Here is a 15,131-nt window from a genome sequence, read left to right on the forward strand (position 1 = left end):
CCAAGCCCCTGTAGAGATTTTTTCGGTACTTATGTAATATCTGGGCTCCCGTTTTTCTTATGAGACCGTGTCCCCTCGCGGGGCTCGCTGCGCTCGCCACGCTTCGGGCACGGTGGCTCGCTGCGCTCGTCACACTATATAAAATCAACTCCATGCGTAGTTGGATAGTAGGGGTATGAAAAAATGGGGTGCATTTAACATGGGAGCCCAGATAATACATAAGTACCATTTTTTCACATCGGGATGCTGGGATCGGTCTTTTGACTGTGAGCATCCTGGATATCGTAGGTATACCATTCTATATGGTTATGGCTTGCATAGGCTAATATGGGATTGTACTACATGTTGCTGATTCCAGTTAGGGCTGGCTTTAAAGGGGGATGGATCAGCTGGTATTTGGGGAAGCCCTTTCTACCCCAGGTGAAAGTGACATCCCCATCCTCTAGCAGCTCCAGGGCCTGCTTGCACCCAGTGGTGAGACAGGTGGCAAGCAACATGTGGGTGGGGGATTATTCTGAGGTCAGCTGAAATGTGGGCAGGGATGGCAACAGAACTATTGGGGCTCGGTACACTAATATCTCCCCCCCCCCGCCCCCCCGCCCCGCACCAACCTTGACATACATATTAATAACTATCTAAATGTCCAAGTCAGCCGGCATGTGCACATTATCACATATAGTTGGTCGGATGTTCACAGTGGGTGCCAGGAATGAGAGGACTCACCACGGGATGTATAAGTTGACTGGATAGTCCACGGCCGGGATGCAGGCGGCTTCTCTGCGCTCGCCCAGCGATGACGGAAGACAAGTCTCACAGCCACCTGCTGGGCACCGGGCTCAGCTCTATTACTCCTCGGCGGCATCAGCAGCAACAGGAGGAGACAGGAAAGCGCCGGTCAATGACAGCGTTATGACCGGCGCGACGCCTCCTGCCGCTGTACAAGTTAAAGTAACAGGGTATGGGGCAGAGGGGGGATGGTCTGGAGAAAATGGATGGTGCAGCGGCGGCATGTGAATACCGGCGAATCGAGTGACTACTATTCTGTTGCTGGGAGGGATAATCAGAGGGGGCGGATGTGTGGGAGAGAAAGGTACATAGCAATGGAATTATAGTATTCATCGGCAGCGTGCGGTGCCGCCCTCCATTTGGCACCGCCCTAGGCAAATGCCTAAGGTTGCCTAATGGTAGCTCCGGCCCTGAGTTTAACATACAGTATGTGATCCTTCTATGTAAGGCCATTGTATTCAATCCCAAACGTGGAACGTGCTCATATTCTATCTGTATACATTCTGTATACATCCAAACGTGCACATAACCATCTTATCTGTATATAGTCTATGGAGACATTGTCTAACAAGATCTGAAAAGCAAAGCACAATGATGCAGAATAACAATATATCTATATATTGGTAAGGACATGGGACTGGGAAAATAGGGGAATGCTATAGCACTAAATGGTTATTTATTTAAGGAAATACTCTATAAAATATTATGGTAGGTTAACAAAATAATTGCCTACTCTCCTGGAATGGTTGGGTGGCATTCCTGCCATCAGGAAAAGTGGGCATGTCTCCTGGCCAGCACCACCTGCCTGCACCAAGCAGCTGCAAATGCCCATACAAAGTCCTCCCCTTATGTACATCCACACATCGGATCGTGCAAGGGCAGAAATGCTCACTGTCCGTATCGGCACACTCAGTAATATCGATTATTGGGCCTAGTTCAGCATAGATCGCTAATGTGAGAATTCGCAATGGACTGCAATGAGAATTCTCCACCCAGCAAGAAAGATCCCTCCCCCCCTTGAAAATTTGTGAATGAATTATGAAGGGATCACTAATAGCCATCTCACAAATCCATATGTAAATCTTAAACCATCAAAAGGTTTTTGCTTTATGTGCAACTGTGAGTAGCTCTGACTATCACTAATCTGCGACTGTGACAGGGTGGAAGTGGTCATGGCTGACATCACAGTCCCTCCCTGAAAACACCTAGGCATGCCTATGTTTTTTTCAGACACTCCCAGAAAATGGCCGGCTTCATGTCAGTCAAGCTCCTTTTGTTTTGATGTTACAATCTTTATGTATTTTCTGTCACTAATCAGACTCGCACTTGCACATTAGGCATGCACAGTCATTCGATAATAGCTCAATTTGAGAATTCATTGATTAACGATCAAAGCTGAAGGCCCATTGTGCGCACACCATAATTTGCACCCTCAAAACTTGTACCAGCCATATTACAGGTGCAGCTTCTCTGTCCAAATACAGCTTCCCATGCGAGTAGTCAAGGGTCTGTGCACCCACAACTTTCACTGAACCGACCCTAATACTGACTATCTTTTTTACTGCAATTAGACACATTTCTGTCACCACCCTCGTTATAAACAGTATATGTCCATATGTGAGTAGTAAAGGTTCCATACAATACTTCTGAGATCAGCAGTGCATACACCTCTGAATAAGGCCATAAGGGGACACAGAAGCAAGCATCCAATGTTTTAATTCTGTGTGTGTGTCCAAAATGTACAGTGATGCAATTTTGCTGGGTATTTCTTGGTGGTAACTGGGAGGGAAGGCAAAAAAAGACTAGGACATGTCGCGTGTCACACTGGCACCAGTGGCCATGGTCCCTTGGATATTCTGTGCAGCCAATGGCCTGCTAGTAATGCGTCTTTGTATGCACTTTTGTGAATTTGAGCTACTGCCAGTGTGCCTCTCAATAGGATGCTCGCCCATGCAGCATTAACAAAAAGATTCACTAGCAACTGTGACAACAGTTGCAGACACTACTACAACTGAGTATATAACTTTTGTTGGGTTTTCCTAGAAACATGTTATCGATGTAAATTATTTTGAAGCCAATTTAACAAGGTTGACAGTGTGTATGGATGCACCCACTATTAACCAATTTCTGGTAAGAGATCCAAGTTCTAATTGTTCTGTTATGCTTCTGATTTTACACATTTTTGTTTACAGAAGAATTATTAAAATTGTATATTTTTTTTCATATTTTTGAGTCCACACTGCTAAAATTAGAAACTATAAGATTTTTATTTAAATATATTTTATATAGGTAGAAAACTCATATATAAATTGAAGCTCTCATTTATTTTAAAACTTACCCTAGACTTCTCCACCTCTTCTTCCTGCAAGCAAGAGCCACAGACATTGAAGCATGTGTTTGGACAGAAAAGCACAAGAAAAAAATTATGAATTAGACAAAAAAGTGACAGGAAACAAGAAAGCCAGAAAAGGGATGATGATGATGATGATGATGATGATGATGATGATGAATTATGGCACAAAACTGTACTGAATGTGCTACACAGTGACATAAGACATAGGGTTTGAATGCATTGAAAGTCACCAAAGCAGAATAAATAGTATTAGAGTCATGCGTGAATACTTTGCAGAAAACAGATCTGTCAAATGTATATATCATTTATGTTTAGACAGGACATATTGAAACTAAGGAGTCTTAGTCTAATATCTATTGAGTTATGCCACTTTACTTGGCTTTAGAACAAAGGTTGTGTTATCAAAAGGCATCACCCTTTATACTCGCCCCTCAATCCTTTGTCACCTTTAAAAGTGCAATGTCTGCTTGGTTCCATTTTTTGAGCAGAGCTACAAAAGCTGCCTATCACAATGGATTTAAGAATTCTTTAAGACCCCAGTTTAGGCAACATCTAAACCTTTAGATCAGTGATTCCCCAACACAGTCACAGTGCAGGTGATAAGATATCCATGGCTAGGCTTAGATAATTCCAGAATGAGTTCAGAACACCTGCCTAAACATACAATAAAAAAAATACACATTGCAATGAGTGCATTATTAGGTCACAAGAAAACATTACAACTCCCAGCTATAGCCATAAACAATAGTAACAAATAAGGGCAAATCTAAGCAACCTACTCTACAGAAGCCTTACTCCCCTAAATTGGCTTAGAACTTCTGAGCCCTACACCAAAGAAGCCCAGTTTGCCCTTGTGGGCAGAGACAATTTGCCATGTGAACGAGAGTGTAACCAGCAAGTATCTTGCACCATTGTGGCCTCTGAAGAGCAATGCTTTCCTGCCCAGCTGCGCCTCCGCTGTAACTTAAAAATTTGAATCCAGAACAAACAATCTACAAATGAGAACAGTAACAATAACAATCAATGCTAACAAATAATAGGAGCAGGATGCGTGGTAATATGCACATGGAAGAACATCTTAAACATAGTAGTAACCACCTAGACACAGGCTATTTAGCCAAACTGTAATCCAACCCACAGGCATCCTGTACGATTGCCCTCATTCTATAGGACTGGGACTGTACGTTATTAAACTGTAGCAGAGACTAAAAGTTATCATAGAATTACACAGCATAACAAGATCAGTTTGAAAATACACTAGAGTTTTCTACATTCTATACTGTCTTTATACAGTGTTTCTCCTTCTCAATGCAGTGACCTCGCTGTGCATGCGTGACCCCGCATACTCCACTGTGTTAAGTGCCATGATGCTGCCTGGCTGCACTTAGCACATTTAAGAAGACTTCCAATACCTCTATATTACCTGCCATACTGCTAATATCACCATCACTGTGTATCTACAATACCACTGTAAATATACTGCTGTAACAACTGTTTCTAAAAAACCTTCAAGCCAGGTTAAGGATCACAGTGTGGCCTTATCTCCACTGCACATTCCTCTGGTGCCTACATAAACCAATAGGTCATATCAACAAATCCCACATAAGAATTGGCAAAAGTAGCGTTCCAAGATATCATAATATCCCATTAGGATAATGTAGCAATTAACTGAAATAACAACCATCCAGTCGCTCGTTGACCTACTCTCTGTACTGCAGAGAAGAGAGATTTTCTATTGTTGCCTTTCTTGGTGATAGAACATATTTTGAAACCAAATTTTTAATTGACTGATTTAGCTGCAAATTCGTATACAATGAAAATATAGAAATGTTGCCTGGATTCGTATTGAGAAACCCACTGTCTACTATGCAAATCCAAGCAAATTTGCAGCATTCATCACAGGTAAGTCAATTTTGAAAGTTCTGAGCAGCCCTATGGTCATGCTGCATAAGTGAGGCACCAGAGCCACTGTCACCGCATAAAAAAAAAAATCAAGGACATTACTCTGGTCCGTTCGCAGGCCCGTAACCGTTTGCACGGGGCAGGTGTTTCTGCATTGCACATGTGCTTGGTGCGTGCGTCCATGGTGACCAAACTGGCCATGCTTGTGAACGGAGGGCAGGGGGGGTGTCATGGGACATGGGACATATGGGAATGCCCAGCATTTCATGTTTCATGGAGTTCCCATGAGATCGCTGGGCCCTCTCATGCTAATGGAGCCATGATGGACATGCGGGGGGTGTGCAGCTGACATCACTGGGGCTTAGCTGCCCACCCAATGCTCCCCTGAGCATACACGCTTATGTAAGGTTGCTCAGAGCAACCTTACATATGCGTGCACCTTCCACATCTTTCGATGGTCACCGACCATCCATTCGAATGGATGTTTATGTAAAACATGCTAACGTACGTGCCTTGTGACTGATGGGCCGGCTTACCACGATTTGTAAGCGGGCATCTGGGTCACTCGCAAGGATGCGAATTTACATCTGAGCGAATGAACCAAAATACCCCCCAAGTCACAGACTCGTACTGACTGGTTGATACAAACTCACGTTTCTACCAACACTGCCCTGTTAACTCCCACAAATGGTCCAGACTGGTAATAACTGCAAATAAATCTTATTGGTGACCATCACCACACGACCATTACGGCATGCTGAGGAAGACTGTCATTTATTTGTGACCCTAAAGAATTCACTTTGTAATATTATAAGAGAACAGAAAAGGGTAACTAGTCTAGTAATGAGTCTGTTGAACAAAACTTGTGTGTTAAAGTAAATGTTTGTATTGTATTAGAAATTATCTTATGATATACTTTTCCCTTATAGGCCCAGATTCAGCAATGAACACAAAAGTGCTGAAATTGGGAATGATAGCAAATCTGCGCATGCGTGCATGCATTAGTCCGCATTTGCGACCTCTTAAACTGCAGTTACATTTAACCGTGGCCACAGTCAGAGATGACAATGCAAAAATGATAACCGAAGCAGAATTAGACCCATAGTTGGCCAGCATGGGTTTGACATACATTGGAGAGCTAAAAGAGAAGATATGGTTTGGGATATGGTGAAAAGAGGCAGTAATCAGGATAAAGGCACTAGACATAGGCAGACAGCAGGATACCCTGGACATCGTAGGCTCAACAACCAAGGTTAAAAAAAAAGAATAAAATATGAAGATGTCCATGGTCCAGTAACTGTAAATATTAAGAATTTCACAATGATTATAAATAAAAAGTCTTTGATGAAACCACCAATTGTTAGCGGTGGAAAACAGTGTCAGGGGCAATAAAAGTATGCAGTGAAGATCTGTTGGGATGTTGTGGTGTATAGAGTGGAATGGGCGCCGGATGGGGTCCCGACAGTCATTTTCCCGACAGTCATTATCCCGACGTTGAGATCCTGACTGTTAAAACCCAGACACTCGGGATCCCGATGGCCACCGGCTATTTTCCCTTGTGGGGGTCCACGGCCCCCATAGAGGGAGAATAGAATAGGTGGTGAGTGTAGTGAGCAACTATGCCTGCAAGGGGCTTTGTTGCTCTCCCCCAGCTGTCTGAGTCCGGTCTGAGTTTGTGCTAATGACTGTTGGGATCCCGACTGTCGGGCTCCTACTGTATACCACACCCAGTGAAATACTGTATCAGTGAGACTGGAGGTGTTGAAGCTACAGTATTGTGAATGGTGTGGTGCGGAATTCATTGAATTTCAGGGTTTAAAATACAGGATTTATACAAGTGTATCTGTGGCTGAGGAATCTGCTTTTGTAAATCTATTACTCGGCTGTGCGGTTTTCAGTCCTATTTGCCTGTTGGATCCTGCTGGAAAGTAATATGCATGAGGTATTAAAATGGACCTTACAGTAAATTAGTGAAAGAATACTAAACGCAGAGCTTTGGCTTTCCAATCCACTAATCCCATAACTGCTTAAACATTATCCGGCTTTATTTAAACATGACTATCTTTGGATTTAAAGAGGATTAGGAAATACTCTGCGGCCCCAGACTAGTAATCATGTACATTCACTTAAAGGTGTGAGACTGTAAGCAGACTATACTGCTAAGAGATGCACAATTTCACCGTAACAGCGCAACTACAGTACTGCACTATTTATACCTTGGCTGAATACTGTGACGCGTGTTCAGGAAATGTGGGATTGGGTGCATATTATTAACAACTCCTCTTGTGATTGAGGAGACATATCTGGGCAGCACTTGGGCATTCTCACATAGGCAAGCTTCTGTGATGGCATGTTATTGATATCTGGGCAATGCAGAATTGAATATACAGCAAGTGTAAATGCGACTCTAAGGGGTAACAAACTGTTATACAGCCGGGAACGCCACATTGGATGATTTACTATCAGCCGCAATAGTCTGTATACGAATGCATCAATAGAACATGGGCATATGTGGCCATAGTGTTCTATGTCATCGGCCAATTTCCTATTGTTCCTACTGGTGAATTTGAATACCAATTCACCAGTAAATACGAATGATCCGTAGCCGAGTTTTGAAGCCTGAACGGATCAGTCAGATCCGTGCAGGCATCTCAGGGTAAAAAAAAAAAAATCATAAATAATAATAATTAAAAAAACTGCATTTTTCTTATGTGTGTTTTACTTCACTATTGGTTTTGTTGTAGAACTACAAGTACCAGCGGGCCCTTTAATGCCACGCATGCTGGGACTTGTGGTCCCTGCATGTGGGGGAGGCTTGCTGGTGCCCACCACCCTAGGACACCGAGGACAGCACCGGGCTTCATCCCAGGCTGGCGCTATCCCGGAGGAGGAAGCCCTTTATTGGGGGAATTAACTGTGTACATTTTTTTATCTGTTTTACACTGTCTTAACCCCTTCATGACAGAGCCAGTTTGTGCCTTCATGACAGAGCCCTTTTTTTCAAATCTGACATGTCTCACTTAAGTGGGGATAACTTTTTTTTGCTTTTACTTATCCCAGTGATTTTGAGATTGTTTTCTCGTGACACATTGTACTTCAAGTTAGTGGTAAATTTGGGTCGATACAGTCTGTGTTTTTTTGTGAAAAATACCAAAATATCGTGAAAAAATGGAAAATTTAGCAATATGCAAAATGTTCAATTTTCTGCTTGTGAGACAAATAATCATACCACTCAAAATAGTTAATAACTAACATAGACCATATGTCTACTTTATGTTTCCATCATTATTTCAACTTCCTTTTAATTTTTTTGGACACTAGGAGGCTTACAATATGAATAGCAAATTCTCAAATTTTCATGAAAATTTCAAACACTGATTTTTTTAGGGACCAGTTCAGTTCTGATGTGACTTTGAGGGACTTGTATGTGAGACACCCCCATAAATGATGCCATTTCAAAAACTGCACCCCTCACAGTATTCAAAACAGCATTTTGGAAGTTTGTTAACCCTTTAGGTGTTTCACAGTAATTAAAACAAAGTGTAGGTGAAATTTCAAAATTTCTTTTTTTTTGCAGAGTTTCAATTTTAATACATTTTTCTAACGAATACAGTAGATTTTACTAGAGAAATGTGACTAAAAATTGATTCCCCCAATTCTTTTGTTTTCAAAAATATCCTATATGTGGCCCTAGTGTGCACGTTGACCAAACCACAGGCTTCATAATAGAAGGAGCACCTACTTGATTTTGGAGCCTCCTTTTTATGAGATTTTTTTTTAGGCACCATGTAGGTTTCTAGGCACCATAAGTGCTAAAAGTTAGGAACCTCCCCCACAAGTCACCCCATTTTGCAATCTACACCCCTCAGGGAATTCATCTAGGGGTATAGTGTACATTTCAAACCCCCAGGGGTTTCACCAATTTTGGTACAACTGGGATGTGAAAATGAAAAATTAAATTTTTTTACACAAACATGCAGTTCTGGCTCAAAATTTTTCATTTTCACAAGGAATGAAGGAGACAAAGCACCCCAAAATCTGTGCCCCAATTTCTCCCGAGTATGGCAATGCCTCACATGTGACCAAAAAATACCAGTTGGGTGCATGGCAGGACTCAGAAGGGAAGGAGTGATTTTTGGATTTTGCAGCACAGATTTTGGTGGAATGAATGGTGGGTGCTATGTTGCACCAATACAGTGGAACCCCCCCACAAGTCACCCCATTTTGCAAAGTACACCCCTCAGGGAATTCATCTAGGGGTATAGTGTACATTTCAAACCCCCAGGGGTTTCACCAATTTTGGTACAACTGGGATGTGAAAATGGAAAATTACATTTTTTTACACAAACATGCAGTTCTGGCTCAAAATTTTTCATTTCCACAAGGAATGAAGGAGACAAAGCACCCCAAAATCTGTGCCCCAATTTCTCCCGAGTACGGCAATGCCTCACATGTGACCAAAAAATACCAGTTGGGTGCATGGCAGGACTCAGAAGGGAAGGAGTGATTTTTGGATTTTGCAGCAAAGATTTTGGTGGAATGAATGGTGGGTGCTATGTTGCATTAGCAAGACTCCCAAAGCACCAATACAGTGGAACCCCCCCACAAGTCACCCCATTTTGCAAAGTACACCCCTCAGGGAATTCATCTAGGGGTATAGTGTACATTTCAAACCCCCAGGGGTTTCACCAATTTTGGTACAACTGGGATGTGAAAATGGAAAATTACATTTTTTTTACACAAACATGCAGTTCTGGCTCAAAATTTTTCATTTCCACAAGGAATGAAGGAGACAAAGCACCCCAAAATCTGTGCCCCAATTTCTCCCGAGTACGGCAATGCCTCACATGTGACCAAAAAATACCAGTTGGGTGCATGGCAGGACTTAGAAGGGAAGGAGTGATTTTTGGATTTTGCAGCTCAGATTCTGGTGGAATTTTGGTGGGTGCTATGTCGCATTAGCAAGACCCCCCAAGCACCAATACAGTGGAACCCCCCCACAAGTCACCCCATTTTGCAAAGTACACCCCTCAGGGAATTCATCTAGGGGTATAGTGTACATTTCAAACCCCCAGGGGTTTCACCAATTTTGGTATAACTGGGATGTGAAAATGGAAAATTACATTTTTTTACACAAACATGCAGTTCTGGCTCAAAATTTTTCATTTCCACAAGGAATGAAGGAGACAAAGCACCCCAAAATCTGTGCCCCAATTTCTCCCGAGTACGGCAATGCCTCACATGTGACCAAAAAATACCAGTTGGGTGCATGGCAGGACTCAGAAGGGAAGGAGTGATTTTTGGATTTTGCAGCAAAGATTTTGGTGGAATGAATGGTGGGTGCTATGTTGCATTAGCAAGACTCCCAAAGCACCAATACAGTGGAACCCCCCCACAAGTCACCCCATTTTGCAAAGTACACCCCTCAGGGAATTCATCTAGGGGTATAGTGTACATTTCAAACCCCCAGGGGTTTCACCAATTTTGGTACAACTGGGATGTGAAAATGGAAAATTACATTTTTTTTACACAAACATGCAGTTCTGGCTCAAAATTTTTCATTTCCACAAGGAATGAAGGAGACAAAGCACCCCAAAATCTGTGCCCCAATTTCTCCCGAGTACGGCAATGCCTCACATGTGACCAAAAAATACCAGTTGGGTGCATGGCAGGACTTAGAAGGGAAGGAGTGATTTTTGGATTTTGCAGCTCAGATTCTGGTGGAATTTTGGTGGGTGCTATGTCGCATTAGCAAGACCCCCCAAGCACCAATACAGTGGAACCCCCCCACAAGTCACCCCATTTTGCAAAGTACACCCCTCAGGGAATTCATCTAGGGGTATAGTGTACATTTCAAACCCCCAGGGGTTTCACCAATTTTGGTATAACTGGGATGTGAAAATGGAAAATTACATTTTTTTACACAAACATGCAGTTATGGCTCAAAATTTTTCATTTCCACAAGGAATGAAGGAGACAAAGCACCCCAAAATCTGTGCCCCAATTTCTCCCGAGTACGGCAATGCCTCACATGTGACCAAAAAATACCAGTTGGGTGCATGGCAGGACTCAGAAGGGAAGGAGTGATTTTTGGATTTTGCAGCAAAGATTTTGGTGGAATGAATGGTGGGTGCTATGTTGCATTAGCAAGACTCCCAAAGCACCAATACAGTGGAACCCCCCCACAAGTCACCCCATTTTGCAAAGTACACCCCTCAGGGAATTCATCTAGGGGTATAGTGTACATTTCAAACCCCCAGGGGTTTCACCAATTTTGGTACAACTGGGATGTGAAAATGGAAAATTACATTTTTTTACACAAACATGCAGTTCTGGCTCAAAATTTTTCATTTTCACAAGGAATGAAGGAGACAAAGCACCCCAAAATCTGTGCCCCAATTTCTCCCGAGTACGGCAATGCCTCACATGTGACCAAAAAATACCAGTTGGGTGCATGGCAGGACTTAGAAGGGAAGGAGTGATTTTTGGATTTTGCAGCTCAGATTCTGGTGGAATTTTGGTGGGTGCTATGTCGCATTAGCAAGACCCCCCAAGCACCAATACAGTGGAACCCCCCCACAAGTGACCCCATTTTGCAAACTACACCCCTCAGGGAATTCATCTAGGGGTATAGTGTACATTTCAAACCCCCAGGGGTTTCACCAATTTTGGTATAACTGGGATGTGAAAATGGAAAATTACATTTTTTTACACAAACATGCAGTTATGGCTCAAAATTTTTCATTTTCACAAGGAATGAAGGAGACAAAGCACCCCAAAATCTGTGCCCCAATTTCTCCAGAGTACGGCAATGCCTCACATGTGACCAAAAAATACCAGTTGGGTGCATGGCAGGACTCAGAAGGGAAGGAGTGATTTTTGGATTTTGGAGCACAGATTTTGGTGGAATGAATGGTGGGTGCTATGTTGCATTACCAATACAGTGGAACCCCCCCACAAGTGACCCCATTTTGCAAACTACACCCCTCAGGGAATTCATCTAGGGGTATAGTGTACATTTCAAACCCCCAGGGGTTTCATCAATTTTGGTACAACTGGGCAGTGAAAATGAAAAAAATACATTTTTTTACACAAAAATGTACTTCTGGCTCAAAATTTTTCATTTTCACAAGGAATGAAGGAGACAAAGCACCCCAAAATCTGTGCCCCAATTTCTCCAGAGTACGGCAATGCCTCACATGTGACCAAAAAATACCAGTTGGGTGCATGGCAGGACTCAGAAGGGAAGGAGTGATTTTTGGATTTTGGAGCACAGATTTTGGTGGAATGAATGGTGGGTGCTATGTTGCATTACCAATACAGTGGAACCCCCCCACAAGTGACCCCATTTTGCAAACTACACCCCTCAGGGAATTCATCTAGGGGTATAGTGTACATTTCAAACCCCCAGGGGTTTCATCAATTTTGGTACAACTGGGCAGTGAAAATGAAAAAAATACATTTTTTTACACAAAAATGTACTTCTGGCTCAAAATTTTTCATTTTCACAAGGAATGAAGGAGACAAAGCACCCCAAAATCTGTGCCCCAATTTCTCCAGAGTACGGCAATGCCTCACATGTGACCAAAAAATACCAGTTGGGTGCATGGCAGGACTCAGAAGGGAAGGAGTGATTTTTGGATTTTGCAGCTCAGATTCTGGTGGAATGAATGGTGGGTGCTATGTGGCATTAGCAAGACCCCCGAAGCACGGTGAAATGATGAACCTAATAATCCATAGATGTGTGGTATATTTTGAAACACTCCTTTATACATAGGCCGGGTTTGTCGGGGCAAGTTTCACAGTGGAAAATAGTTTCCTTTCTTATTCCCTTTTTATAACAAACTTTGCACCTTTTTTGTGTCCTGCCCTTTCTTGCAGTGGAGGGGATTTCGTTGGGAAAATGCTGCCCTGGTACAATACGGGGGCCAGTACTAGAAGTACTGGGGCCCTCTGCCTGCTGATTCCCAAATGTTAGGCTCTTTATGACTTCCTCTTGAAAGTGCATAAATGTCCCCCTCTGGCCGGTAGAACGGAATAGCACGTAAGCGTTATACAGTGCCATCTGGATGATATACACGGCCAGCTTCTTGTACCAGATATTTGTTTTCCGCAGGGCACTGTACGGCTTTAGTACCTGATCTGAAAGATCCACTCCGCCCATGTACTTATTGTAATCTAGGATACAATTTGGTTTGGAGGTGTGGGTACTGGTACCTCGTACAGGGATGGAGGTGGTACTGTCTCCATGAATTGTTGTCAGTATAAGGACATCCCTCTTGTCCTTATATTTGACCAACAACATATTTTCGGTGCATATTCCCCTGCTTTCACCCCTTCTCATTACTTGGGCAATGTGCGTTTTGGGGAGGCCTCTTTGGTTCTTGCGCACAGTACCGCAAGCTGCTGTACCTCTTGAACCAAGGGCCTTAAACAGGGGGATGCTGGTGTAAAAGTTATCCACATACAGGTGATAACCCTTATCCAGGAAGGGGTGCATTAAATCCCAGACAATTTTTCCACTAACACCTACGAGGGAGGGGGGGCATTCTGGTGGTTCAATTCTTGAATCCTTCCCTTCATATACCCTAAACTTCTGGGTGTACCCTGTGGTGCTTTCACACAGCTTATACATTTTTATGCCATACCTTGCCCTCTTACTGGGAAGGTACTGGCGGAATTTAACCCTTCCTTTAAAATGTATAAGGGACTCGTCGATACTAATACATTTATCAGGGATGTATAGCTCTGCAAATTTGGCACTGAAATGATCAATGACCGGCCTGACTTTGAATAGCCTGTCAAAGGTGGGATCATCTCTGGGTGGGCACTGTGCATTATCGGTGTAATGTATAAATTTATGGATTGCCTCAAAACGAGCCCGGGGCATGGCCATACGGTGAAATGGGGTGCTGTACAGAACATCTGTACTCCAATATTGCCTAATTTGTGGTTTTTTTACTATGCCCATATGTAACACCAGACCCCAAAACGTCATCATCTCTACTGCATCTACAGGGGTCCACCTAGCAAATGATGACGTGGGGTTTTGAGCAATAAACTGCTGGGCATATAAATTAGTTTGGTCCACCATTAAATTTATAAAATCATCAGAGAAAAATAATTTGAAAAAGTCAATTTCTCTGAGACCTGTTGAATCAAATTGGATTCCTGGGATGGCCAAAAACTCAGGAACCTGGGGCTCAAAATTGTCTGGTGGTGGGGTCCATACGAGATTAATTATTGGGGGGGGGGTCTCAGCTGCTCTACGGGGGCGTCTTTGAGGGGGTCCCTCATCATCAGAGGAGGAAGAGGAGCTTAAGACAAATCCTTCAAATTCCCCGCTTGCCTCACTGCCTGTGTCAGAGTCAGAGGCAAGCATGGCATATGCCTCCTCCACCGAATACATTCTCCTGGATGACTGGGAGGACATTTGGGAGGACATTTGGGAGGACATTTGGGAGGACATTTGGGATGCCATTTATATTTTTGTGTTACTGGTAGTGAAATGTTTCAACACGTGTATAGTGTAGGGGGGGGTACAAACTTTATTTCAACCCGGGGGGTATGTAGTGTGTAGTGTGTATGTAGTGCAGAAAAAAAAAAATACAAAAAAAAAAAAAATTGAAGGGTTCAAAAAAAAAAAAATGGAAGGGGTTAAAAAAAAAAATGGAAGGGGTTAAAAAAAAAAAAAATGGAAGGGGTTAAAAAAATAAATAAATGGAAGGGGTTAAAAAAATAAATAAATGGAAGGGGTTAAAAAAAAAAAGGTCCTGCGCCAAAAATTGAGCACAGATGTTGGTCAGTAACGTCTGTCACTGAACAGCGCTCAAAGGCAACAGAATTTGATCAAAAAAAAAAAAAAATAGATCAACCCTGTGCCGAAAAAGCTGATCAGTGATGTACGTCACTGATCAGTGCACAGTGGCCACAGGACACACACAAAATCACAGTGTGTGTAAAAAAAAGACCCCACAGCACTCACAAAAAATAAAAAAAGGTGATCAGTGATGCGACACTGATTACCAGTGAGGGGCAGCAGGTATATATAAAAAAAAAAACCTCTGTACCCCCAAAAAGTTGCTGATCA

General features: G+C 42.8%; 1 protein-coding gene across 4 annotated transcripts in view; it reads right to left on the reverse strand.

Annotated features, from left to right (window-relative positions):
* RAPGEF6 (Rap guanine nucleotide exchange factor 6) overlaps window positions 1–15,131 on the reverse strand; it is a 139,245-nt gene that overhangs the window by 35,836 nt on the left and 88,278 nt on the right. For 2 of the 4 annotated variants that reach the window (XM_083181895.1, XM_083181894.1), the window contains one exon: window positions 3,125–3,148. The exons of the other annotated variants lie outside the window; for them this stretch is intronic. In XM_083181895.1, the coding sequence (XP_083038021.1) occupies window positions 3,125–3,148 (24 nt within the window). The remainder of the gene's footprint in view (window positions 1–3,124; window positions 3,149–15,131) is intronic. 4 annotated transcript variants of the gene reach the window in all.

Source organism: Crinia signifera, chromosome 4 (assembly GCF_055691185.1).
Source record: "Crinia signifera chromosome 4, ASM5569118v1, whole genome shotgun sequence".
Taxonomy (NCBI): Eukaryota; Metazoa; Chordata; class Amphibia; order Anura; family Myobatrachidae; genus Crinia; species Crinia signifera.